At 42.0% G+C, this 27,898-nt stretch overlaps 1 protein-coding gene and 1 long non-coding RNA gene across 2 annotated transcripts in view; one reads left to right on the forward strand and one right to left on the reverse strand.

The window, feature by feature from the left end:
- rpa1 (replication protein A1) overlaps nucleotides 1–15,563 on the reverse strand; it is a 97,835-nt gene extending 82,272 nt beyond the window's left edge. The window contains exons 1-2 of the mRNA XM_063030988.1: nucleotides 15,403–15,563; nucleotides 3,598–3,645 (exon numbers count right to left, since the gene is read on the reverse strand). Coding sequence (XP_062887058.1) covers nucleotides 3,598–3,645; nucleotides 15,403–15,435 — 81 coding nt within the window. The 5' untranslated portion in view covers nucleotides 15,436–15,563. The remainder of the gene's footprint in view (nucleotides 1–3,597; nucleotides 3,646–15,402) is intronic.
- A 135-nt stretch (nucleotides 15,564–15,698) lies between these two features.
- On the forward strand, nucleotides 15,699–25,626 carry LOC134336805 (uncharacterized). The gene is made up of 3 exons (XR_010015890.1): nucleotides 15,699–15,946; nucleotides 23,838–23,954; nucleotides 24,033–25,626. It is a non-coding gene; the product is annotated as an uncharacterized LOC134336805 (long non-coding RNA).
- Nucleotides 25,627–27,898: the final 2,272 nt, after the last annotated feature.

Consider the following 27,898-nt stretch of genomic DNA (forward strand, 5'->3'; position numbering starts at 1 on the left):
ATACCTTGCCAAGACAGACCATGGAATGCCTGCTTCAGCAGTCTGGTGTCTGGCATGCACAAAATATGTATGTGCTGCCCATTGGACTGGACCAAATACACTAAGCCTGATCCACCAGGCAGAGAACTTTGATATTGCGTCTCATATCCCGACACTGGGTTGACCAATGCATTCGGCGTTTGAAGCGCCTGGTAGTTTTCCTTATTTCAGAAGGCAAGAGATCACTGCTACCAGAGGAAAAGTAAATTCAGCCATGTTCAAGTGGCAGAGCATACACCTGTGTTGGGTTTGATATCTTGATCTTCTAATATCTTCCTTTGTTGAGGGGTAGTTCCAAAGATATGAATAGCCCACAATTTTCAGGATTTCATTGTGCAGTGGGAAAGAGCAATACAGACTCTTTTGGACTTGCTATAAACATCCACATTCTTGAATATCCTTCACTAAAAAAGTCAATGACCAAATAGCAGCATGCACACACATTATCTGCATACCAATTTGATGACGATATTTGCACTGGAAATATCACAGGTTGAATAGTTCCCCATACACCCTGTAGTTTAGCTCCATTGTATTGGCAAGCTTGTTGGAGGTGAGCTACAATGTTATGGAAAGACTGAGAAAATATTGGGACGATGAGCAGCCTTATTTGACACCACTCTGTGAAGCTACATTCTATTGCAATCTCTTTGGGTAAAATCAGCTTGTAGGTGTAGAGGTAAGGGCAGCAAATTCAAATGGAATAAAAAAAACTTGGTCAAAAACAACTACATACAGTGGCTAACGTCACAGTCTGCATTTCTTGTGGAATTGTTACATAGAGAAAGTAACATGCTTTGTGTCTCCAGAATCCATAATGAGTTAGGGAGCAACTGTTCAGTCACTGAAAAGAAGCATTCCCAGAAGATACTAAGTCGCCACAAGCCCTGGTCTTTTACACCACAAGATATAGGAGCAGAATCAGGACATTTGGCCTATTGAGTCTGCTCCACCATTTGATCTTCACTGATTTATTGTCACTCTTCATTGTAAAATCCCTTCACTGGTAAAACAGCGAAGAGTCTCTTCACAAGTACTAAACCATGGTGGACATTAGGGTAGATTAAGCAATGGAGACAATCCACCAAAGAGGCTTAGATAAATTTTACAGGACCATATCCAGAATAGCTTTCTGGTCTTTCTGCATATGCAATAGGGTTAGTGTTATTAAGACTCGCCAGATAATGGAATGCTGAGTATTCATCTTTATCCTACAAAAGATTAAACATATTGGACCCATGTCTGGTTGATTCTGGCATGGTCCTAGAGGACTGGAAAACTGCAAATGTCACCCTACTCTTAAAGAAGGGAGGAAGACAAAACAGGAGATTTTTCGGCCAATTAGCCTAACTTCAGCGGTTGGGAAAGTGTTGGAGTCCATTAAGGACGAGGCTTTGGGGTACTCAAGAGACCAATCATAAAATAAGTGAAAGTCAGCATGGTTTCTGTAAAGGGAATTCTTCAAGGAAGTAACAAGCAGGGTAGACAAAGGAGGGGCAGTGGATGTCATCTACTTGGATTTTCAGAAGGCATTTGATAAGATGCCTCACATGAGGCTGCTTAACAAGGCAAAATCCAATGGTGTTACAGGAAGTATCCTGATATGGATAGAAGTACGGCTGACAGGCAGGAGGAAGCGAGTGACAATAATGGGGGCCTTTTCTGGTTGGCTGCCAGTGACTAGTGGTGTTCCTCAGGGGTCAGTATTGGGACCGCTACTTTTCACACTGTTTGGCAATGATTTAGATAGTGAAATTGATGGCTTTGTGCCAAAGTTTGCAGATGATACAAAGATAGGTGGATGGGTAGGTCTTGCTGAGGAAGCAACTCGATTGCAGTAGGACTGAGACAAATTGGAAGAATGGTCAAAAAAGTGGCAGATGGAATACAGTGTTGGGAAATGTATGATAATGCATTTTGGTAAAAGGAACAATAATAGACTATTATCTAAATAGGGAGAAAATTCAAACATCAAAGGTGAAAAGGGACTTAGGAATCCTCGTGCAAGACTCCCAGAAGGTTAATTCACAGGCTGAGTCTGTGGTAAAGGCAGCAAATGCAATGTTGGCATTTGTTTCAAGGGGAATAGAATATAAAAACAAGGAGATAATGCTGAAACTTTATAAGCCACTAGTCAGGCCGCACTTGGGAGTATTGTCAACAGTTTTGGGCCCCTCATCTCAGAAAGCATATACTGTCATTGGAGAGAGTCCAGATGAGTTTCACGAGGGTAATTCCAGGAGTGAAGGGATTAACACACGGGGAGTGTTTGGCAGCTTTGGGCCTGCACTCACTGGAATTTAGTAGAATGCTTGGGGATCTCATTGACACCTACCGAATGCTGAAAGGACTAGATAACGTGGATGTGGGGATGTGGAGAGGATGCTTTCTCTGGTGGAGGCGACCTTTTAGAACATAAGGAAGGTGGAATTTTTTTTAACCAAAGAGCAATGAATCTGTGGAATTCTCTGCCATGGACTGTGGTGGAAGCCTAGTCTGTGGTTATATTCAAAGCAGAAGTTGACAGATTCCTGTTTGGCCAGCGGCATTGAGGAATATGGTAAGAGGGCAGGTGTATGGGGTTGAATGGGATCTGGGATCAGCCATGATGAAATGGCAGAATGGATTTGATGGGCTAAGTAGCCTAATTCTGCTCCTATACCTTATGGTCTAATACGAGAATGGGAAGGTGATCTCATTGAAACATGCAAAATTTTTATAGCACTTTTTAGCTTAGTTGCAGGCGTGATGTTTATCCTAGTTGAGGTCAGAGATAGACAATTCAGGACAGAAATGAGAAGAAACTTTCACCATTTAAGAACAGTGAATCACAAGAATTCTCCAGCCAAGAGCAGTGGAGGATCAGTTGTGAATACATATTAACTATTAAAGATTAAAGTCTGTCATGAGCCTTGTGGCCCATCAGGCCGGCGCTTACACCGGTTTCCGTGGTGTGAAGTGACTGAGAGTATGAGACTCCCCCCTCCAGATGGGACGCCAGTCTATCGGGAGGTTAATCCCAGCATTTTTGCCAGTACCCATTCTCAGCTGGGTAGGCTGGAGGATTGTGTGGTTAAGTGCTTTGCTCAGCCACATATATTGCCCTGGCCGAGGCTCGAACCCATGACCTTCAGATCGCTAGTCCAACGCTCTAACCACTTGGCCACACGCCACACGTTAACTATAGATTTTGGATATTAAAGGAATTAATGGATATGCAATCTATACAGGAAAGTGGTACTGATGTCATAGATCAGCCTATTATCTTACCTATTGCAGAAAGGTTCCAAGGAGCCAAAAAGTATTTTCATATTATTTCTTAAATAAAAATTTTACTGTAAAAAAAAATTAAGAACAAAAGTCCCTTGCAACAAAGGTGGATCAAGTTAACAAAGGAAGGATTGGGCAATAGATTTGCTGTGACAGTTACTGCTATGGGAATTATTTTTATGGAAAAATACATAGTGTGGAAATCATATTGTACAAGATATTTAACTTCTGTAAAGGCTAATCAGTGGACCCAACTACCAGTCATGAACTGTAAAAAAAGTTACTTACAATTACTTGTAAAAGTGGCTGTGAAGGAGTTCCCCCTTGAACTATTGACTGCAAAATACAAGTGAAAGAGTTATTATTAAAGAGAAATGCATTAGGAACACTTGTGGAAAAACCAATCCAAGACCTTCGATATGCTACAAAGATGAACATTTGGATACCCAAGTATTGTTGTTGTTCCTTCTCACACCTTGCGGCGCACTGGCAGAGGGCGGGGCAACTTTGCTGCTGCTTTAGCATCTGTTTTTTTGAGGCCAAGTTGTTAGCTCAACATTCAACCCAGCACAGATGGAAAGCTTGCAAGAAGCCAGCTGGATTCAAAACTGGGTCCACTCACCTTACAGAATGGTGCGGATGCCACTACACCATCAGCCAGCTTCAAGTACTCTGTACTTAAATTCAAAGAGATTGTGCAAGAGAAGATCATCCACAACATTACACTTCACTGCTAGAGCTGTTGCAGCATTTCTTTATACTGATAGAAGATTGTTCTATTTAGCAGCTCCCCAACAAACATTTTGAATTCAGATTGCAGATAAAAAACAAAGTCAATGTGACTGTACCCTTTCCATTTAAAGATAGTCATATTGTGATTACGTTACTGGATTGGATTAATATCCAAAAGCCTGGACAATTGATCCACAGACACGTTCAAATCATGATACAAATTGAAATTCAAGGAAATAAATTGATCTAGAATTGAAATAATGGAAGTACTGGACTGTTATTGAAAACCAATCCAGCTCATCAACTTCCTTCAAGGAAATTGACAGCAAGGGTGCAGAAATGTGCCTTTTTCAACCACTAATTCTGCCAAGCTCAATCTTGGTTTCACTTTTGGATAACCTATCCCTGAATTTTCCTCAGTTTACTTCATTAATGTCTCTACCACCATCTCAGAGGATAGTTCTGCATCCAATACCCATTACTACCTCAGTCTCTCACAGTTATATTTAACCACATGCTTCCTCTAATGATCCGTTCATTCTCATTCTTCTGGCTATCTATTCTAATGATTGCAGTTTCCACAGTCTGAGAAACCAGTCTTTTTTTAAAAAAAAATACATAAACTAAATACCTTTCCAAGTTGATTGAAATATTACCCACGCCTGGTCCAATGGCTAGGCTTTCTCATCCACTTTCCTCTCTCCGTTATCAAAGACACAATATTATAATCTTTACTTTCCACTAATCCGGCCTCATTAACCATCACCATAATGTACTCAAAGACATTTTCAATCTCTCATCGCTACAGTCAGAAGTTCCCACCTGCTTCAAAAGGCAACAATTATACCAGTGTCCAAAAAGAGCAGTGAACTGCCTGAACAACTATTGCCCAGTAGCACTCACATCTACAGTGATGAAATGCTTTGAAAGATTGGTTATGGCTAGAGTCAGTTCCTGCCTCAGCAAGGACCTGGAGCCACTGCAATTTACCTATCGCCACAATAGGTCTACGGCGGACATCACAGCCTTGGGTCACCTGGACAATACAAATACCTATGCCAGGGTGCCGTTTATTGACTACAGCTCAGCGTTTAACACCATCATTCCTACAGATCTGATTGAAAAGCTACAGAACCTGGGCCTCTATACCTCCCTCTGTAACTGGATCCTTCACTTCTTAACCCGAAGTCTACAATCTGCGTGGATTGGAAATAACATCTCCACCACGTTGACAATCAACGCTGGCGTACCACAGGGATGTATGCTTAGCCCACTACTCTACACCAATGACTGTGAGACTAGGCATAGTTCAAATGCCATGTATAGATTTGCTGATGATATAACCATTGTTGACAGAATCTCAGATGGTGACGAGATGGCATATAGGAGAAAGACCAGCTAGCTGAATGGCATTATAGCAACAACCTTGCACTCAGCATTAGCGAGACCAACAAGCTGATTGTGGAGTTCAGAAAGGGAACACAAACCAATCCTCAGGAGGGATCAGAAGTGAAGTGAGCAATTTCAAGTTCCTGGGTGTCAATATCTGAGGACCTAACCTGGTTGCAACATATCGATGCAGCCATGAAGGCGGTAAGATTGCAGCTATATTTCATTAGAAGTTTGGGGAAATTTGGTTTGTCACCTAAAACACTCAAATTTCTACAGGTGTACCATGGAGAGCATTTTGAGTGGCTGCATCACCATCTGGTATGGGGCAGGGGTAGTAGAAGGGGCTACCTCACAAGATCAAAATAAGTTGCAGAAACTTGCAAAATTAGTCAGCTCTATCATGGGTCTAGCTTCCGTAGTATCAAAGACATCTTCAAGGAGGGTCTCAGGAAGGTGGCGTCCATTATTAAGGATCCCCACAACCCAAGACATGCCCTCTTCTCAATGCTACCATGAAGCAAGCCTGAATGCACACTCAGCGATTCAGGAACAGCTTCTTTCCCTCTGCCATCCAATTTCTAAATGGACACTCAATCTGCGAAAACTACCTCAATCTTTTTATTTGTTTTTGCACTACTTAATTTAATATACATATCTTACCGTAATTCAGATTTTAAAAATACATTTATCATGTATTGCATTGTACCTATTGAAACCTATACCGCTGCTGCAAAGTTAACAAATTTCACAACATATGCTGGTGATATCAAACCCAATTCTGATTCTGCTACCTTGAGACATTTTCTCCTGGTGTTTCAGTAGCCTAAGATCATTTTCTCCACAACTCTCTGGTTCACATTTCTGTTCCCATGAACCTCCAACTCCTTTCTCTCAGCACATTTTCATACAACCAGATGTGGTGCAAAAAGAGCAGAGAGAGCCAAAAAAGTAGTGAGATCGTGTGCATGGATTCATTGCCCATTTAGAAATCTGATGGAGGGGAAGAAGCTGTTCCTGAAATGTTGAGTGTGTCTTCTGTGCCAATGAGAAGAGAGCATGTCCTGGTGATGGGGGTCCTTAAAAATGGATGCCACGTTTTTGAGGCATCACCTTTTGAAAGTGCCCTTGATGTTGTGGAGGCTAGTGCCCACGTTGGAGTGGGTCAAGACCACACTTTCTCCAGCTTTTTCCTCAATCCTGTGCAGTGGCCATTCCATATCGGATGGTAATGCTACGGTGTACCTCTAGAAATTTGAGTCTTTGGTGACATACCAAGTTGCCTCACACACAAAATGAAATATAGCTGCTGCCCTGCGTTTTCTGTAGTTTCATCAATATGTTGGGTCCAGGATCGATCTTGAGAAGTTGACACCCAGTAACTTGAAACTGCTCACTGTTCCCACTTCTGATCCCTTGATGAGGCCTGGTGTGGGTTCTCTCAACTTCCCCTTCCTGAAGTAAACAATCAATTCCATGGTCTCACTGACTCTGAGTGCAAGGTTATTGGTGCAACACTCAACCAGCTGATCTATCTTGCTTCTGTATGCCTCCTCATCATCATCTGAAACAGAATAGTTGTGTCATTAGCAAATCTACATATGCCATTTGAGTTGTGCCTAGCCATACAGTCATGGGTGTAGCAGTCATGAGTATAGTGGGCCAAGCATGCATCCTTCAGGTACGCCAATGATGATTGTCAGCATGGAGAGGTTATTTCTAATCTGCACAGATTGTGGTCTCTCAGTGAGGAATTCAAGGATCCAGTTGCAGAGAGAAGCACAGAGCCAAAGTTTTGGAGCTTGTTGATTAGAAGTGAGGGGATGCTTGTGGCCAACATGAAAACTGCGTACTCCTTTGCAGATGGGGGGAGTGAGTGGGTAATTATGATGTGGTCTATCTCTTTATGCAGAGACTCTATGCTACTGATACATTGCCTCCATATCATTAGAAATACTCCCTCTCTACTTTGAGCAGTTAAGAACCAGAAATGCCCAGGAGTTAATGGGAACATTGCAATTCCAAAGGGCTTTGTGAACAGTTTCCTTCATTTGCCTGGAATCTCTAGTCATGAACAGGCTTGTAATAGAGAGGGCCAGCTACAACATACGTCTCAAGGTAATGTAAAAATTGCATCAATACCAATTCTGCAAAAGTTTGCCAAATTCCATAAGATGTCCTACATCAACACCCAACTTGACAACCCCAGTACTGAGACACTCAGTTGGTGATATTGAGTGACATGCCCAACAACAGACTCCCAGAACAGACTGAAAGTCTCACAATTATGTCTCCTCTACACCAGAAGCCAAATGTAGATTTGGTGATCATTCTGCAGATCACCATCTAGACCACAAAAGGAGATCCTGGGCTTGCATTTTAATTCTCTTCTCCATCACATTCCCACTCTTGACTTCGGTCTTCTATGCTATGTGAATAAAGCTCAACTCTGTTTCAGAGAACAGCACCTTAGATATTGACATAGTACTTAAACGTTATAACCAGCTTTACTAATTCTGATGAAGGGTGCCATTGTAACATTAACTGTGTTTCTCCACATAGGCCTCTTGATCTGCAATGTATTTCCAACATTTTTATTTGTTTCCATTAAGGAAATTTTCCAACCTTTCCTGGTCTGCTGTTTATAGCACTAGACCCACCAATGCTTTGTCAATTTAGGAGCAATTACGGATGAAGAATAAATGCCAGCCTTCCCAGAGACGAGGGACAACCACATCCAATGTGAATCTTCCCCATTAATAGGTAGCAAGAAATGCGGTAAAAACATTTTCCCCGCAGTAGAATGTGTCAGAATATTTGAATTAAAATTCAAAATTACATGTATAGTTTTCTTTACAGTTGTATTCCCTATTGCATTATTGTTATTTTTCTACTGAAATGTCAGGCATGTACATATTTTTTTTTACAACTGACGTACTACAGAGCAAATAACTGCTCCCTAGGCATACATCAAATGTTTCATAAATCAGTGTACTTCTATCTACAATGTCTAAACAAAAGTAACAAGACATTTTGATCAGAGAATTCTTTTTATTGCATAGCATCTCACTTAAATATTGAATATTCCACTGAGCATCTTCAAAAGACAAATTTGTTTTTTCAAATCAAGTGTTGGCACCATAAGCATAATGCCCATTTAATAAAAACACAGAACTATGTCCCTTTAGTTGCCTAGTTATAGAGTATTATAGATCAGAAACAGGCCTTTCAGCCCATTTAGCTTGAGCCAAACTCTAGTCCCACTGACCCAAACCCAGACCATAGCCTTCCATATCCCTCCCATGTACAATGGAGCTAGAAAGTTTGTGAACCCTTTAGAATTTTCTCTATTTCTGCAATAAATATGACCTAAAATGCGATCAGATCTTTACACAAGTCCTAAAACTAGATAGAGAACCCAATTAAATAACACAGAAAACATTACACGTTCGCTTATCTGTTGAAAAAAATAATCCAATATTACATGTATTTGTTGGAAAAAGTATGTGAACCTCTAGGAATGTCAGTTCATTTAAAGAGGAAATTAGAGTCAGGTGTTTCAATCAATGGAATGACAATCAGGTGTGAGTATAGGATCTCTGCCCTACTTAAAGAACATAAATCTGGGTCTTCACTATCAAAGTCTGATCATCACCACACAGATTTTTGGAAGTGTGCCATGCCTCGATCAAAGAAAATTGTTGATGCTTGCCGTGATGGAAAAGGATACATAACTAATCCTAAAGAGATTGGGCTCCACCAATCCACAGATGGTGTACAAATGGAGGAAATTCAACACCATTGTTACTCTCCCCAGGAGCGGTCAACTGACAAAAATCACTACATGAGCAAGGCGGGTAATATTCCAGAAAGTCACAAAGAACCCCAGGGTAACATCTAAGGAGCTACAGGCCTCTCTTGCATTGGCTAATGTCAGTGTTCATGAGTCTACCATCAGGCAAACCTTGAACAACAATGGTGTGCGTGGCAGGATTGCAAGGAGAAAGCCACTACTCTCCAAGAAGAGCATTGCTGCCTGTCTAAACTTTGTTAAAGAACACACGGATAAACGGAAGGCCATTGGAAGAATGTTCTGTGGACGGATGAGTCCAAAATAGAACTTTTTGACTTAAAGGAGAAGTGTTATGTTTTTCGAAAGCAACCAATGCATTCCAGCACAAGAACCTCAAGCCATCTGTGAAATATGGCAGTGGCAGTGGCACGGTTAGAGCCTGCTTTGCTGCCTCAGGACCAGGACAACTTGCCATCATTGATGGAGCTATGAATTCTAAACTGTACCAGCAAATTCTACAGGAAAATCAGGGTATCCATCCAGGACATGAAGTTCAAGAGAAAGTGGGTCATACAGCAAGACAATGACCATAAACACACAAGCAGGTCTATCAAGAATGATAGAAGCAGAAAAAAAAAATCACATTTTGGAATGGTTATGTCAAAGTCCTGACCTTAATCCTACAGAAATGTTGTGGAAGGACCTGAAGCAAGCAGACATGCAAGGAAGCCCACCAACATCCCAGAGTTGAAGCAGTTTTGTTACAGAGGAATGGCCTAAATTCCTCCAAGCCGATGTGCAGGATTGATCAATTAACTGAAAACATCTGGTTGAAGTTATTGCTGTACAAGGTGGTCACATCAGTTACTGAAAGCAAAGGTTCACATACTTACCGCAACAAATACATGTTATCATTTTTCTCAATAAATAAAGGGTATAATGTTTCTGTTTTATTTATTTAATTTGGTTCTCTACCTAGTTTTAGAACTTGCGTGGAGATCTGATCACATTTTTGGTCATATTTATGCAGAAATAGAGAAAATTCTAAAGGGTTCACAAACTTTCCAGCTCCACTATACTTACCCAAATGTTGCAATCAAACCTGCATCCACCACTTGCACCAACAGTTTGTTCCACTCTCGCGTCACTGAGTGAAGTAGTTTCCCCATATTCCCTTTACACATTTCATCTTTCACCCTTAATCTATGACCTTTAGTTTTCATCTAATCCAACCTCATGGGAAAAGCCTGCTTGCATCTACCTTATCTCTACCTCTCATAATTTTGACCCTTCTAGCAAATCACCCCTTCTCCTCTTATGCTAGAGGGAAAAAAGTACTGATCTATTCAACCTTCCAGTGTACAAGGGGTGATTGATAAGTTTGTGGCCTAAGGTAGAAGAGTCAATTTTAGAAAATCTAGCACATTTATTTTTCAATATAGTCCCCTCCTACATTTCCACACTTAGTCCAACTGTCGTGGAGCATACAGATCTTGGACCTCCAGAAAGTGTCCACAGACGGGTGATTGATAAGTTCGTGGCCTAGGTAGGAGGAGATGTGTTCTACAGCTCTCATTACATGCACATGCAGTTCAACTCTGAGCGATTATGCAGAAAGTTTGAAGTTAATAACTCATCTCCTTCTACCTTAGGCCACGAACTTATCGAATCACCCCACATAATTCAGTTCTTCAAGTCCTAGCAACATCTTTGTAAATTTTCCCTGCACTCTTTCAATCTTATCAATAGCTTACCTGTATGTAGGTAGATGACTAGTATCTAGACCGGGGTAGGCAACCTTAAGCACAAATGATTTTCTAGCATGTGTTATTCATTAATTTGAGGCAAAACATAACAAGATGGATTTAAATGGATAATTCCCATATTTCAAGTTTTTTTTATGGCATTTATCTGGCCCACCGTCCGCTCATTAATACGCGATCTGGCCCACAGAGGCAAAAAGGTTGCCAACCCCTGATCTAGACTTTGGAATTTACTCCCAAGTTTACCCTTCTTGCTCCCTTAGACCACTCAAATCTTCCTCTGAGGAATTTTCTGGTCAACTACTCAATATCAAATTTAGCTCGATCATAGGAGGGATCCAGTGTTCAGCGAAAATTAAGGAAACAAGGTCCTATAAGTTCAGTACATCCAGGAAATTTTAGATCCAAGAATATCATCCCACACACCTTCAATTATGAATAGGTATGAAGGGGAAACCTTTAGTTAAAACTTTGCAAAATTTCACAGGTTCTGAAAAAGTCCCAGGGGTTTGGAAAATCACAAGCTAGGAGACATAACGCAAGAAAACTATAGACCAGGCTGAATGAGGACCTGAATTATAGTGAAAGGTTCAATATGAGGAGCAACACCTTACATTCCATCTGGGTAGCCTCCAACCTGATGGCATGAATATCAATTCCTCCTTCCGCTAAAATCAAAATTTTCTCCCCCCCCTTCTTCTATTCCCCACTCTAGCCTTTTACCTTTCTAACCTGTCTATCACTTCTCCTAGCTCTACTACTCCTTCCCTTTCTCCTATTATCCACTCTCATCTTTCCCCGATGTTGGGGAAGTCCAGAACGAGGGGTCACAGTTTGAGGATACAGAGGAAGCCTTTTAGGACCGAGATGAGGAAAAACTTCTTCACACAGAGAGTGGTGAATCTGTGGAATTCTCTGCCACAGGAAACAGTTGAGGCCAGTTCATTGGCTATATTTAAGAGGGAGTTAGATATGGCCCTTGTGGCCAAAGGGATCAGGAGGTATGGAGAGAAGGCAGGTTCAGGGTTCTGAGTTGGATGATCAGCCATGATCATACTGAATGGCGGTGCAGGTTCGAGGGGCCAAATGGGCTACTCCTGCACCTATTTTCTATGTTTCTATCTCCTATCAGATTCCTTCCTGTCCAGGCTTTACCTTTTCTACTGACTTGGCTTCTATCACCTTCTAGCTATCCTGCTCCCCACCCCCTCCCACCTTTTTATTCTGGTGTCTTCCCCCTTCGTTTCCAGTCCTGAAGGAGGGTCTCAGCCTGAAACATAGGTACTACCTGAACTGCTGAGTTCCTCCAGCATTCTGGATTTGCAGCACCTGCTTTCGCCTGTCTCATGTGTGTTATTGAGGATATGCTGGAATCATAAAAGATATAATAGGACATCTAGAAAATTAGAAATGACAGTAATCCTGCATTCACTGTCACACCATTTGAGATATTGTATGAACCTTCAGCAACCAACCAGTCCAGTCAAGAAGCTGCAGAGAAGCAGCTGTAGCTCAGGGAAACTGCAAGTTGCACAGAAAACATTGCACACCAGGTTTTGGAGCACAAAGTTTTGTAATCAAAGATCAAGACAATTCAAATGATCTTGGATTTTCCCCCAAAAAGACCCCTGCTCCTTCACAGCGGAAATCTGCCACTAGAGTAGATCAAGCCTTGTACCACAGTCAATGGCAAGTATGGTCTCATGTATGTTTGGGCAAGCTGAAACAAAGATACTAACCGTGATGCAGTTTTATACTGCATACTTCAATCACTAAACATGGCTTTGAAGATTGCAGCCATCAGTTAGTGCAGTGCCAAAAGCATTCTGCAATGTGTTGCAACTTCAGGTAATGTCACCAAGATGCAGTGCGTGTGAATCGTTTTTGCTGGTGTGGCTTACCCCACTTCAGTATCTGTTGACAGTAGTCATACATCATTCTGGTCGGGGGCAACAAAGGTTGCTTCGACCTGGGTGCTCTACTGAGCGGAAAGATCTTTATCACTGAAGACAGTCGACTATCATCTCTACTGTCCAGCAGCTCCCATTGGTCCCAACACCACCAGGCCAGTTGTCTGGGCAGTGATTTAACTGCAGAGACATCAGAAAACTCCAAATCAGGTCCAAACCGCTGCAGATAGAAAGGTCTCAAAAGTCCTGGTTTACCTCCAGGGGAAAGAAAAACTTTCTTTATATTGCAAGCTGGCATCAGCTTGCTCAGCCTAGAATGAATTCTCTGTGATACAAAGTTTTCATTAGTCCTATACTATTTCCTACTCACTCTTTCCCTCCCCCCCCCCACCCAACTATCTCTAAACTATATGCATTGTGTATACTTTCAGGTAAGCCTTCTGCAGTGTCAAGCTTCAGCACCTATGTGCTACGTGAGCTGTGTGCAATTCTGCCCTTACCTTATACATAGAAATGGCAAGGGCTCTTCTGGAGTTTCATAACACTATTGATAGGTGAGTAGTCACACACAAGTTCCATTGTTCACTTTACCCTACAGCCCCACAATCAAAAAGCCAGGCAGAAAAGCATTGCATAACCTCTTGTACTTTGGAGGTTTTAAATGGAGAATCTGCTAATACTATTAACCCTGGATGAACTGACAATGTCAGTGCATTCCAACAAGGCATGCAAGGCCCTTAACATTTCAGTGATCCCTCCCATCAGTTCAACAGTCACTTTGACACCTCCACCCCGCCCCCCCCCCAAGTGAACACTGGGAGCATGCCACAGACCACCTCCGGCACTCCAGTGGAGTACCCAACTACAACACCAACACTCCCCCCTCAGCGGCGGCTGCAAACAGGCTACTTAATGCTTAATCCTTGCTAAGACTGGAGCCATTGAGCTCCCCTGTCATTCTCCAATAAACCAATGAATTAGACTTGCAGCATCCCACACCAAAGTCCAACAGGGCTTTGCAATCACAAGAAAAGCAACTAGGACGATCATTCGTTGTCAAGACTGCACACCTCCTTTACATAATCATGCCTCTCTGTCGCAGTGCACAAAGTCCAGCTCCTTCAGTTTCTCCACCAATGAACAATTTCGCTGATGGGGTAGATCTGCAGTGCTTCAAGTTCTTAATGTCCAGCAGAATCTTGTGATTGTAAAAAAATAAGTTTAAAAAATAGACACCACCACCTTTGGTTGACCCTACTGCATCTGAGCACACCGCACACCTTACCAGGCAAATATACTGTGTTGTGCACCTTGTACAGAGGAAAATTGTTTCATTTGGTAGTATACATGTGTATGGCTGAATGGCAATAAACTTGAACTTGAAAATTACAGCTTGCCAGTTGGGATGTATTTGGCTGCAAGAAATGGAAACATAGAACTATGCTCTAACTGGTGGCACTTCAGAAACTTTAGAAGGGAATTATCATTCTCTGCTGCTAGTACAAGGGTCAAGAGGAAGATGTTTTGCCGTCTTCTGATCAAAGCAGATCACTAATTCTATCCAAGATCTTGCCAATCAAATCAAATCTAGTCTGGGTCCATTAATTAACCCAGCTTAGCCAAACCATACTTATCAGGAAGAGCTCCAATAACCTTTCACTACAGAAGGACACAATTACCTGCACACAGGACAAAGGAGGTAGACTTGCCTCATATTCTCCTCTTTATTCGCATTAACAAGTGCTACCAGAGCTCTACAGGTCAAAATCTACTCACGCAATAGAGACCAAATCACAAACAAGAGATAATCTGCAGATGCTGTAAATCCAAGCAACACACACAAAATGCTGGAGGAACTCAGTAAGTCAGGCATCTATGGAAAAGAGTAAACAGTCAACCATTCTTCAGGACCTGTACAGATCAACCTTGCAGGTTGTTAATGTTCTCACTGCAGTTTATGGGATCTTGCCATGCAAACAGGTCGCCAACTGGTTTCCCACAGCGCAGAAGTTAATATACTTCAGGAGTGGAATCTTTACCACAAAGCACTCCCAATTAGATAAAAGACACTACAGAAATAAACATTTTCTGGGGGGGGAGGAGTAGGCGTTATGCAAATTCTCCTTTCTAAACAGAACATTAACCTGAAAAGTTTCTCTCTTAACAGAAACTGTTGTTCATGTTCTATTTATTCTGTGTGAAGAAGCACGGCAACTCCAGGCTTCCATTGCGTTTTATTTCCGTGAGTTGAGTCTGGGGCCCAGTGTGCGTAGGTGTGATACCTTTCCATTCCTTACAACAACATGCAGGGAATATCACTCCAATGTCCATTCTAAAGGCTGCTTTACATTTCACTTCTCTCTTTTTACCCCCACACTACCCTTAAAGAACGGCAGTAAAACACGAACTACTGAAAAAGCAACTACGCACGCTGATGCTGACAGGTTATACAAGAGGCAACGGAGGCACGCTTCCGTGAGGTTAGTTTAGGAAGGTGCATACGTACCGCAATGGCCCCCTCGGACAATCTGATCGCCATTCCCCCGACTTTGAAGCAGATTTAATATTCCAGCAGCCGCTAGCACTTTACAGCGTGGCGCCAAAAGTACCTCCGCAATTCGCGCGCTCTCGCTCTCCGGCCCCACGACGTCAACGACGCCGGTACCGCTTAAAGCGCAAGCGCACTGCCATTACTACCAAAGCGGCGTGGCTTCATTCTCTTCCCTGCGCATGTGCGCCGCCCTCGCCCGTGGGCTGCGTGATGACGTTCGGGTCTCGGGCGACGGCGCTCCGGGAGAGCGGTCATGACGCCGGCCGGTGAACGCTCCGTGCTATCCGACTAACAGCAAGCTGGCACCTCTCCCGTTGGTTTCCTGCTGATTACACTATGATAAATAAGAAACAATGAACTACGATAAACGCTCTCGCTCCTTTAAATAACCCGTTCGGATGTTGTACTTGCCACCTGAAGGAGCCTGGTTTGATCAATCCCAATGGAAAGAAGCACCTGCGGCAGTGCGGCACGCTCGCTGTACTGGACATGGAACTGGGTACTTAGTGTTATGCATTTTGGAAGCTCACAAGTAGACTGAATTCGGGGCATAAACAGGTTGACATCAATTTAGGGCTCATAGTTCCAACTGCTTTGTATGGACTTTTGCTGTATAGTCCTCAAAAGTATCCTCTCACTTGGAGTCGGTCCGTTATGGTCACAAGTACCAAGAGGCAGTGAAAAGCTCATCTTGTATACTGTTAGTACCGATCAAATCATTGCACAGTGCACTGAGATCGAGCAAAGCCAAACAAGAACAGCGGTTTGGGGTGCCAGGCTAGTGTAATGCAATGCCACTACACAGGAGTTCAATTCTGGAGCCATCTGTAAAGAGTTTGTATGTCTTCCCCGTGACTGCATGGGTTTTCTCTGGTTTCCTCCACAGTCCAGAGACATACTGGTTAGTAGGTTAATCGTAAATGGTCCTGTGATTAGGCTCGGGTTAAATTCAACGTTCCCAACTTTTATTATGCCATGGACCAACACCATTAAGCAAGGGGTCTATGGACCCCAGGTTGGGTACTCCTGGTTAAATAGGTGAGTTGCCAGGTGTTGTTGCTCATTGGGCCAGTTCTGCGCTGTTTCTCTAAATCAGTAAATAAATAATGCAGATTAAAGTGTAACAGCTACAGAGACAGTGCAGTGCAGGTAGGCAGTGAGGTGCATATTCGTAACAAGCTAGATTGTGAGGTCAAGAGTCTAACTTTCATACTAACAAACCACTTAATAGTCTGTAACAGCAGGGTAGAAGCTGTCCGTGAGTTCAGTAATATGTGCTTTTGTACCTTTAGCTCAATGGAAGAGAAAATATCTGGAGTGGGTGGGGTCTTTGTGCTGGCTGCTTTATTGGCTCCTTTCCTGTTTACCCTGTATATCTCGGACTTCAGATTGTACGCTGAGTCACGTCATCTGCAGAAATTCTCTGATGACTCAGCAATAGTCGGGTGTATAAAAGGAGGATGGGAGATGAGTACAGGACACTGGTGGAGGATTTTGTCAAATGGTGCAAGTTGAGTCATCTGCAGCTTAACATCAGTAAGACAAAGGAGATAATGATGGAATTTAGGAAGACTAGGCCTGTATTGCTCCCTGTTACTATTGATGATGAGGATGTGAATGTGGTGAGGACCTACATGTACCTGGAGACGCACCTGGATGACAGACTGAGTGGGGCACCAACACAGAGGCTGTGTACTAATAGGGCCAGCGTCGCCTCTGCTTATTGAGGAGACTGAGGTTCTTTGGAGTACACAGGCCTCTCCTTCACATTTTCTACCTGTTTGTTGTTGCCAGTACAATCTTCTATGCGGTGGTGTGCTGGGGCAATGGCATCAACACGGGTGATGTCAACAGGCTCAATAAACTGATTAGAAAGTCTGGCACTGTTATAGGAGTCAAACTGGACACACTGAAGCCTGTGGTAGAAGAAAGGACCCTCTGGAAAATCCTGGCAATTCTGGACAATGCTTCTCACCCACTTCATTTCACCTTGGCTGAACAGAGGAGCACCTTTAGTAATAGACTAAGACAACTGCGCTGCTCCAAAGAGCGCTATGTGAAGTCATTCTTACCGTCGGCCATTAAGCTCTATAATGAGTCAACCTATAGCCAGGGAAGTGACCCCATCCTGTTAGACTGTTTGTGGTAACTTATTTTTTATTTTTATTTTTTTTATTCCTTCCACTTCTAATATTTGTATAGAAAAAAAAAGGATCGAAAAGTAATCCGGGAAATTATAGGCCGGTGAGTTTAACGTCAGTAGTAGATAAGTTATTGGAGGGAGTACTAAGAGACAGAATCTACAAGCATTTGGATAGACAGGGGCTTATTAGGGAGAGTCAACATGGCTTTGTGCGTGGTAGGTCATGTTTGACCAATCTGTTGGAGTTTTTCGAGGAGGTTACCAGGAAAGTGGATGAAGGGAAGGTAGTGGATATTGTCTACATGGACTTCAGTAAGGCCTTTGACAAGGTCCCGCATGGGAGGTTAGTTAGGAAAATTCAGTCGCTAGGTATACACGGAGAGGTGGTAAATTGGAGTAGACATTAGCTCGATGGAAGAAGCCAGAGAGTGGTGGTAGAGAATTGCTTCTCTGTGTGGGGGCCTGTGACTAGTGGTGTGCCATAGGGATCAGTGCTGGGTCCATTGTTATTTGTCATCTATATCAATGATCTGGATGATAATGTGGTAAATTGGATCAGCAAGTTTGCTGATGATACAAAGATTGGAGGTGTAGTAGACAGTGAGGAAGGTTTTCAGAGCCTGCAGAGGGACTTGGATCAGCTGGAAAAATGGGCTGAAAAATGGCAGATGGAGTTTAATACTGACAAGTGTGAAGTATTGCACGTTGGAAGGACAAACCAACGTAGAACATACAGGGTTAATGGTAAGGCACTGAGGAGTGCAGTGGAACAGAGGGATCTGGGAATACAGATACAAAATTCCCTAAAAGTGTTGTCACAGGTAGATAGGGTCGTAAAGAGAGCTTTTGGTACATTGGCCTTTATTAATCGAAGTATTGAGTATAAGAGCTGGAATGTTATGATGAGGTTGTATAAGGCATTGGTGAGGCCGAATCTGGAGTATTGTGTTCAGTTTTGGTCACCAAATTACAGGAAGGATATAAATAAGGTTGAAAGAGTGCAGAGAAGGTTTACAAGGATGTTGCCGGGACTTGAGAAACTCAGTTACAGAGAAAAGTTGAATAGGTTAGGACTTTATTCCCTGGAGCGTAGAAGAATGAGGGGAGATTTGATAGAGGTATATAAAATTATGATGGGTATAGATAGGGTGAATGCAAGAAGGCTTTTTCCACTGAGGCAAGGGGAGAAAAAAACCAGAGGACATGGGTTTTAGGGTGAGGGGGGAAAAGTTTAAAGGGAACATTGGGGGGGCTTCTTCACACAGAGAGTGGTGGGAGTATGGAATGAGCTGCCAGACGAGGTGGTAAATGCGGGTTCTTTTTTAACATTTAAGAATAAATTGGACAGATACATGGATGGGAGGTGTATGGAGGGATATGGTCCGTGTGCAGGTCAGTGGGACTAGGCAGAAAATGGTTCGGCACAGCCAAGAAGGACCAAAGGGCCTGTTTCTGTGCTGTAGTTTCTATGGTATGGTTCTGTGCACTTGTAATGCCACTGTGACACTGTAATTTCCTTTGGGATCAATAAAGTGTCTGTCTATCTATGTATCTATCTTTACCAAGGCAGTGAGAAATATAAACAAGATTCCGTGGAGGGGAAGCTAGTTCCTGTGATGTGGTCAGTTGTGTCTACAACTTTTTGTAGATTCTTGCAGACACATGAGGAGCAATTAGGCATCCAGATAGGAAGCTTTCTATGATACGTCATTAAAAATTGGTAAGGGTCAATCGTACATGACAAATTTCTTTAACCTTGTGAGGAAATAAAGGCGTTGGTGAGCTTTCTTTGCCATGGCATCTACATGGTTGGAACAAGACCTGATATACTTTCATAAGCCTTTTCAACATATCTTTATTTACCGATTTTGTGGAGTTGTATCAGGATTCTAGCAGAAAATGCTTCAAATTTCCGGATAATTTACAGTTACTGTTCCCTAGATTTGCTAGCTATGCCTACAGAAGAGGAATCTCAGGGTTATATGTAGTGACATGTATGTACTCTGATAAATTTTACTTAAACTTTTGAACTTTGAAGTCCTGATCCCATCATTGTAAATCTGTGATCGCCAGAATCAGAATTAGGTTTAATTTAATTGGCATATGTCATGAAATTTGATAACATACGTGCACCAGTAACAATACAATACATGATAATAGAAAAAAATGGAATTTTATATATATATATCAGTTGAATTAAATAAGTAGTGCAAATTAAAAAAGTAGTGAAGTTGTGTTCATGGGTTCAATGTCCATTCAAAAATCAGATAGCAGAGGGAAAGAAGCTATTCCTGATTGTTGAGTGCCTTCAGGCATGTCCTAGGTGATGGTGATCCTTAATGATGGATACCACCTTTTTGAGGCATCACTCCTTGGAGGTGTCCTGTATACTGTGGGGGCTAGTGCCCACAATGGAGCTAATTAGTTTACAACTCTCTGCAGCTTACTTCGATCCTGTGCAGTAGCACCCACAGTCCCCCCCCCCCAACCGCCATACCAGACAGCTTGATCAAAACAGAGCAAAATACTCTGAATGTGGTATATTCAGATACCAGGCTTAGTATCACCTACACATGAGGTGACATTTGCTGTTTTATGCCAGCAGTAAGTAAAAGTCGCTCTAAGTTGCACAGTAAATAGTACAACAGACTCCTCCTCCTGCATTCTCAATTCCAGAGTAGATTCTATTTTTTTTTGTATAATGTTAGAACACTTGATTTTCTGCTACCTTTGTCTTGCATGATGCATTGCTCAATCAAAAACCTGCCCAACCTGTTCTACATTCCTTCAATGATCTGATTTGCAAATATCATTGGGTCTTTTTAGAGATTTCAACAGCTAACTTTCTGCCTCGAGTCATTCTCACCTGTCAAGCAAATTGCTTACCCAAATCTAATTATTTCTGCAAGTAAAGTGTAAACATAACGAAAGAAAAAAAATCACAGCACTGTGATTTTATTTTCTCACAATCAAACAATATACATGAAATTAGTATTGAACACCTGAAGAGGGCAAGACTTAATTTTCAATGTTACCTTTAAGTCTTCCATGTCCATCATCTGTCCAACTGGGATATATTTTTGTCTTAGGTATGATTCCAGCCAGTGAAGATATTTTCCTTGATTCTTACCGACTTGAGTTTTGGTTACGCTCACTGATGCCACATATTGAGCAGCATAGGAGCCCAATGCACCCTCCTCTACAATGGTGAGACCCACCACAAATTGATGGACCACTTCTTCACGCATCTCTACATCATCCAGCACAAGCCGGACTGACTGGTGACCACACATTTTAATTCTGATTTGTATTCCCGTTCCTATGTGTCAGTCCATGGCCTTCCCTTGTGCCAAGATGAGGCCACCCTCAGGGTGGAGGAGCAACACCTTATATTCTATCTGGGTAGCCTCCAACCTGATGGCATGAATATCGATTTCTCCTTCTAGTAAACAAATTCCCTACTCTGACCTTTTACTTCTTCTTACCCGCTGATTACTTCCCCCTGGGTCCCCTCCTCCTCCCCTTTCTCCTATGGTTCACTCTCCTCTCCTAACAGATTCCTTCTTCACCAGCTCTTGACCTTTCTCACCTATTTGGCTTTAGCTATCACCTTCCAGCTATCCTCCTTCCCCTCCCTCCACTTTTTTATTCTGGCACCTTCCCCCTTCCTTCTCAGTCCTGAAGAAGAGTCTCAGCCTGAAATGTTGACCATCTATTCATTTCCATGGATGCTGCCTGACCTGCTGAGTTACTCTAGCATCTTGTGTGTGTTGCTTTGAAGCAGCATATGGTCAAATACTGCTGAATTTGGTCACTTCTATGGGATGATTTCACAGAGGGCTGGTGGCGTAGTGGCATCAGTGCCAGACTTCAGGATGAAAGGTCCCAAGTTCAAATCCAGCCAGCTCCCCTGCATGCTTTCCATCCATGTTGGGTTATGAACTGGTGATCTCTTTGGCAGAAGGCAATGGCAAACCACTGCTGTAACTTGCCTCGTATGCGGTTCCCCAGTCCGTCAGAGAGGGAAATCATCCGTTAACCGGAGAAACTCCAGATGCAATGTACCTTTCCTTTCCTTTACTGACAATGAAGATCAGGAGTGCAGTTAACAGAAACAGACAACATACAAACAGGCTCTTCCACCCATGATGTCTGTGCTGACCAAGATGCCAAATTAATCTCAACCTGTCTTGGTTGAACATGATCTATATCCCTCCCTAGAAACTAAATTGTAAACAAAAAGAGTCTGCAGAAGCTAAAAATCCAGAATAACACATGCAAAATGCTAGGGGAACTCAGCAGGCTCAGCATCATCTATGAAAAGGAACAAACAGTTGACAATTCAAACTGAGACCCTTCATCAGGTTGTGAAGGATCTCAGCCTGATATGTCAAATCTTTATTCCTTTCCCTGACTTGCTGAGTTCCTCCAGCATTTTGTGTAGAATCTAAGTTGTTTGAATTTTTTTTTGCCTGACACTTCTATCTCACAACCATTACTTTGCAAAGTAGTCTCAGTCTTGCTGCATACAGGCATGAAATACTTCATTTTCCACAAAGTTATGAATACTTTTGGGCTGGCTTTGCAACGTCAGCAAGGTCTGGAGCCAAATAATCTTAGTAAAACCCGAAATGAACACCAATTTTTAAAGAGCAAAAAGGCTGCTGGTGAAATAAAAATGGGAAATACTGGAATTACTTAACAGGTCAGGTGGTATCTGTGGAGAAAGAAAAAGAATGAACATTTCATCAATAAGATCAATAATTTAAGGTGATTGATCTGAACAGGTGACTTTTGTTCTCCAGTGATGTTGCCCAACCTGCTGAGTATTTCTAGCATATTTTATTTTTATTTCTCATTGTCAGTAAGTAGATGTTAATGAGTAGGAGCCACTGCAAGCATTGCCAATGACACCTTCTGTCACTTTGCTGATGATTTGTGAGAAGATGGATTGGCCGTACAAATATTTTTAAAATGCTGATATAATACTAAAGATCTGAAATAAAAACAGAAAATGCAGGAAAACTCAGCAGCTCAGGCAATATCTGAGGAAAGACCGGCAGTTAACTTTTCAAGACCCCACATGAGAATTGTGAGGATGGTGAAACGGTGCAGATTGAAATGTCCTGCTTTCTCATGAACAACAGAAACTAGGACAAATTTGTACATTGCAGACATAGTGTTGGTGTTATAGCTGTACCAAAATATGCATGTCTAGAGATCCAGTTGGTGCTGGAATACATCTTCATTATTGCAGCCAGAATGTTGTCAAAACTATATCCATCGTTACATGCAGCACATACAGCTGTTTTGATATAATAATTTAGTGAAAGAAATTACCTCTAACACTGGCTTCTGAACCTATGGGGCCTGAGAAGGAAGGGGATAATTTTTTTATTCAGTACTTTTGAATTGACAATAGTTGCAAGCACTGTTTTATTGGAACAAAGGTGAGGGGCACTCTATATGTTCGAATTCTTGACGTGAAATTGATCATTAGTTTCCTTATCTAGTTGGTCTTTGGATTTCTGTAAATTCCCTAGACCCATAATTTAAGATAATTTAAAGATGATCTGTCAAGTTGTGCTATTTGTTCAATGTAAGACACAAAATAAGAAAACCCCAATGGTTCTACACAGATTGCTCTTTCTCTATTATTACCCATACCCTATCTAATTAGAGGGGAACCTTCTGCTAAATTCAATTACTGTGACCACAACGTCCGTCCTGCATTATCTGTTCTCAGTTGATTGTCTTTTATGAGATGACATTTACATAGAACACTTAGCAAACTCAGAATACTGGGCTTCTTATAGTTCTTTAAAGCCTTCCTTAACCTTTTTCAAATTAAGTGGCACAACATTAGCTGGGATTTCCAATTCACTGTATTTGCCAATTAGCTAGAGAGGACATGCTCTCCTCTCATTATTACCATCTGGGAGGAAGTACGGGAGCCCGAGGATGCACACACAACGTTTGAGGAACAGCGTCTTTCCCTCCACCATTAGATTCTTGAATACTACCTCACTATTTTGCTTTCGTTTGCACTATTAATTTATTTTTTATATATTTCTTATTGGTACAGAGTAATCTGATGTATTGGATTGTACTGTTGCCGCAAAACAACAAATTTCACAACGTGTTAGTGATAATAAACCTACTTCTTTCTGATTCTGCACCGTCCTACTTTCTCATCAGCACATCTTCTGGCATCTATTAATGTTCATGTTCATTGTTTCCCCTTTAGATTTTCTCACATCTCTTGCTCTGTGTCATAATGACTGGGTTTGGCTATGCTCTCTTCTCGCTGCTGCCATGGGGAAGGAGGTACAGGAGCCTTAGGTCCCACGCCACCAATTTCAAGGTACAAAGTATTCAAAGTACATTTATTATTATCAAAGAGTGTATAAATTATACAACCTTGAGATTTATTTGCTTACAGGCGGCCACAAAGCAAGAAACCTGAAAGAACCCAATTAAAGAAAAAAGAACAAAAGACTAACACCCGATGCGCAAGAAGAAGGGAAAAAAAATACAAGTCATGCAAACAATTGAAGTGAACAACATTCCAAACCAAAACTGAGTCCTCAGATCCCAACCCTGGAGCAGCCTGGATTAGGCCCAAAACCTCTCTTATAGAACATAGAATAGTACAGCACATTACAGGCCCTTCGGCCCACAATGTTGTGCCGACCCTCCAACCCTGCCTCCCATATAACCCCCCACCTTAAATTCCTCCATATACCTGTCTAGTAGTCTCTTAAACTTCACTAGTGTATCTGCCTCCACCACTGACTCAGGCAGTGCATTCCACGCACCAACCACTCTCTGAGTATAAAACCTTCCTCTAATATCCCCCTTGAACTTCCCATCTCTTACCTTAAAGCCATGTCCTCTTGTATTGAGCAGTGGTGCCCTGGGGAAGAGGCGCTGGCTATCCACTCTATCTATTCCTCTTATTATCTTATACACTTCTATCATGTCTCTTCTCATCCTCCTTCCCTCCAAAGAGTAAAGCCCTAGCTCCCTTAATTTTTGATCATAATGCATACTCTCTAAACCAGGCAGCATCCTGGTAAATCTCCTCTGTACCCTTTCCAATGCTTCCACATCCTTCCTATAGTGAGGCGACCAGAACTGGACACAGTACTCCAAGTGTGGCCTAACCAGAGTTTTATAGAGCTGCATCATTACCTCGCGACTCTTACACTCTATCCCTCAATTTATGAAAGCTAACACCCCATAAGCTTTCTTATTCATTATATTAGCAACACGGAGCACTGCAGCTGGGACAGTTTTCTTAGCCTCAGCGCCATGGAGAGAGGAGTGCAGACATCCCACCTCTCCCGGAAGTTCCGGGAGTCTCCCGCATATCGATAGTGGCTCCCTGAAGCCCGGAAATTATATACAATATCCCGGAAATAGATTTTTTTGAGAGGGAGAGTGAGCATCCTGATTGGTCTCTCTTCGTGCTAAGAGTGGTCCCCAACCACCAGGCCGTGAGGAAACAATATGATTTGGTGATTTAGTTAGTTAGTTAGTTAGTTAGTTAGTATTTGCACAGTTGGCCTTCTTCTTCTCATTGGTTATTTACCAGTCTTTGTTGGTGTATAGTTTTTCATTGATTATGTTGTATTTCTTTGTTCTACTGTGATTGTCTGCAAGAAAATGAATCTCAGGATAGAATATATGTTTTTTGCTAATAAGTTTACTTTGAACTTCAAAATCTGTCCATTGTTGTGAAGTAGCGAATGTCATGGGTGGGGCAACAGAGGCAGTTCCTTTGGTTTAGCAATGAATTTGCTACTGCTTGGTCATTTGATCGCTGGTCGGATCGCACTGCTACTGGACAGGGGAGACTGCCTTTTGATCGCTGGTGGGATCGCTCTGCTACCGGAGATGGGAGACTGCGTTTTGATCACTGGTGGGATCGCTCTGCTACCAGAGAGGGGAGAGGTCACCCCTGTGCCTGGAGAATGTTACCCAGGTTTTCTGCGTTTTGGATATGAATATTTGAATATGGACCTGGACTTGGACAATGGATATGGACTTTTTTCAGTCTTATAGTTTTTTTTTTGTTTTTTTGTGTGCAGAGGAGAGGGATTTGGGGGGGGGGGCGTGATGTGCTTGTTCATTTTTTTGCGTGGGGAGAGGGGATTTGGGGGTTCATGATCGTGCTACCTTTCTCTTCTTTCTTGGTTTTGTGGCTATCTGGAGAAGAAGAATTTCAGAATTGTATGCTTTGATAACAAATGAACCTTTGATGGTATAAAGAGGCTTTCAGAAATGTGAAAATATCCAACTTTCTGAATGCCAATGAAGAATGTTCTACCTTTTTTAAGTATTGTTGAGTTACATGAACTGAGCACTTCTGAAATAAACAAAAACACACCTGAAGTTGTCCAGTAGTACCATACAACAAACCATCCCACCTATCATACCTATGTCAGTTCCTTGAGCAGGCTACTCCTGATTAAAATGCTTAAATCTGCAACTTCCGTTATCAAATGCAAGGGAACACCACCAGCTGCAGACACACCATCCAGCTGGGTGGGGGAAGTTGGCTTTTCTTCATTATTGCATGGTCTAAATCCTGGAACTCACTGATCAAAAAAGACTTGCTGGTTTACCTCACCAGAAGGTCTGCACACCAGTGAGTTGATCATAAGACCATAAGACACAGAAGTAGAGTTAGGCCATCCAATTCATCGAGTCTGCTCACGGCTGATCCCGGATCCCACTCAACCCCATACACCTACCTTCTCACCATATCCTTTGACCAATCAGGAAACGATCAACTTCCGCCTTAAATATACACACGGCTTGGCCTCCACCACAATCGGTAGCAGAGCATCCCACAGATTCCCTACTCTCTGGCTAAACAAATCATTGCGATCCCAATTCCTCCACTGCTCCAAACCTCTCTTTTCCACAAGTTTCCCATTAGCAGTTTATCTGTTTCCCTTTGTATGTTTTGCAGTGCCTTTAAGCATACAAAGAGAATGATTCACTTATGGGCTATTCAGAGGTGGTAAATCTATGCCACATGCCAAAAAATTTGTCGGCACACAGCTTGCAGTGCCTCCCTGAGGTTATTTAAACCCCACCCAGAATAAGAAGTTATTATCTTTACTGCCAAGTGAAGCAGCGAATGATCTTTTTTTTACAACCCAAGAGCAGTGACATGTTTTCACAAGCAACGTCTCAGGCCAGCTAGGTGGTTGCAAGAATGTGTGACGTGGGATGATACAGTCAGAAATCCTCTCAGTTCTGGAGTATGGATCAGTATTTGGATAGCGGGAGTAGCTTTACTGATGGAACTAGAGTTACGTGCATAACTCTCAAAACAATCAGCTCCCCAAATTTAAAAGTTTCTGGTGAGCGCAGCAGACCAGGCAGCATCTCTAGGAAGAGGTACAGTTGACATCTCGGCCCGAAACATCGACTGTACCTCTTCCTGCTGCGTTCACCAGAAACTTTTATGTGTGTTGCTTGAAATTCCAGCATCTGCAGATTTCCTTGTGTTTAAGCTCCCCAAATTACTGTGCTGTATCTCTAAATAAAAATTTTAGAAAATACAAGCCAGATTTAAATTATTTGTCATTGTTAGTGCAACAACAGAAGTCTCAATGAGAGTAAAGTATATTTATTTTACTTTCCTTGACCTTTTATGAATGTGCACCAAAGCTTATAATTTCACATTCAAATTTCTTAGGTTATGTATGAGGTATAATAATGATACTATTTAGAAGTGATGTTATTTTCAACTCTTTTTAAAAGATTAATACTAATAATTTTGAACAGGTTTTCTAAAATGCTTCTTTATTTCAATTTATCTCCATTATAGACAATCTGTTATATTTTTATTAATAGCAAAACAACGAATACACATAAATAAGAAACAAAGGACTCATCTTTTGCAGGACATAGAGCATTACAGCACAGTACAGGCCCTTGGCCCACAGTGTTATGCTGACCTTTAACCAACTTTAACATAGGTCTAACCCTTCCTTCCCACAGAACCCTTCATTTTTCTTCATTCCATGTACCTGTCTAAGAATCCCTTAAATGTCACCAACGTGTCTTCCTCTGCCACCAAAGCAGTGAGTTCCATGCACCCACCATTCTCTACGCAAAAATTTATTAGATTATGAGGACACGCAGTCCTCTTTTATTGTCATTTAGTAATGCATGCATTAAGAAATGATACAATGTTCCTCCGGTGTGATATCGCAAAACACAGGACAGACCAAGACTGAAAAACTAACAAAAACCACATAATTATAACATATAGTTACAACGGTGCAA

This window comes from Mobula hypostoma, chromosome 23 (assembly GCF_963921235.1).
Source record: "Mobula hypostoma chromosome 23, sMobHyp1.1, whole genome shotgun sequence".
Classification (NCBI taxonomy): Eukaryota; Metazoa; Chordata; class Chondrichthyes; order Myliobatiformes; family Myliobatidae; genus Mobula; species Mobula hypostoma.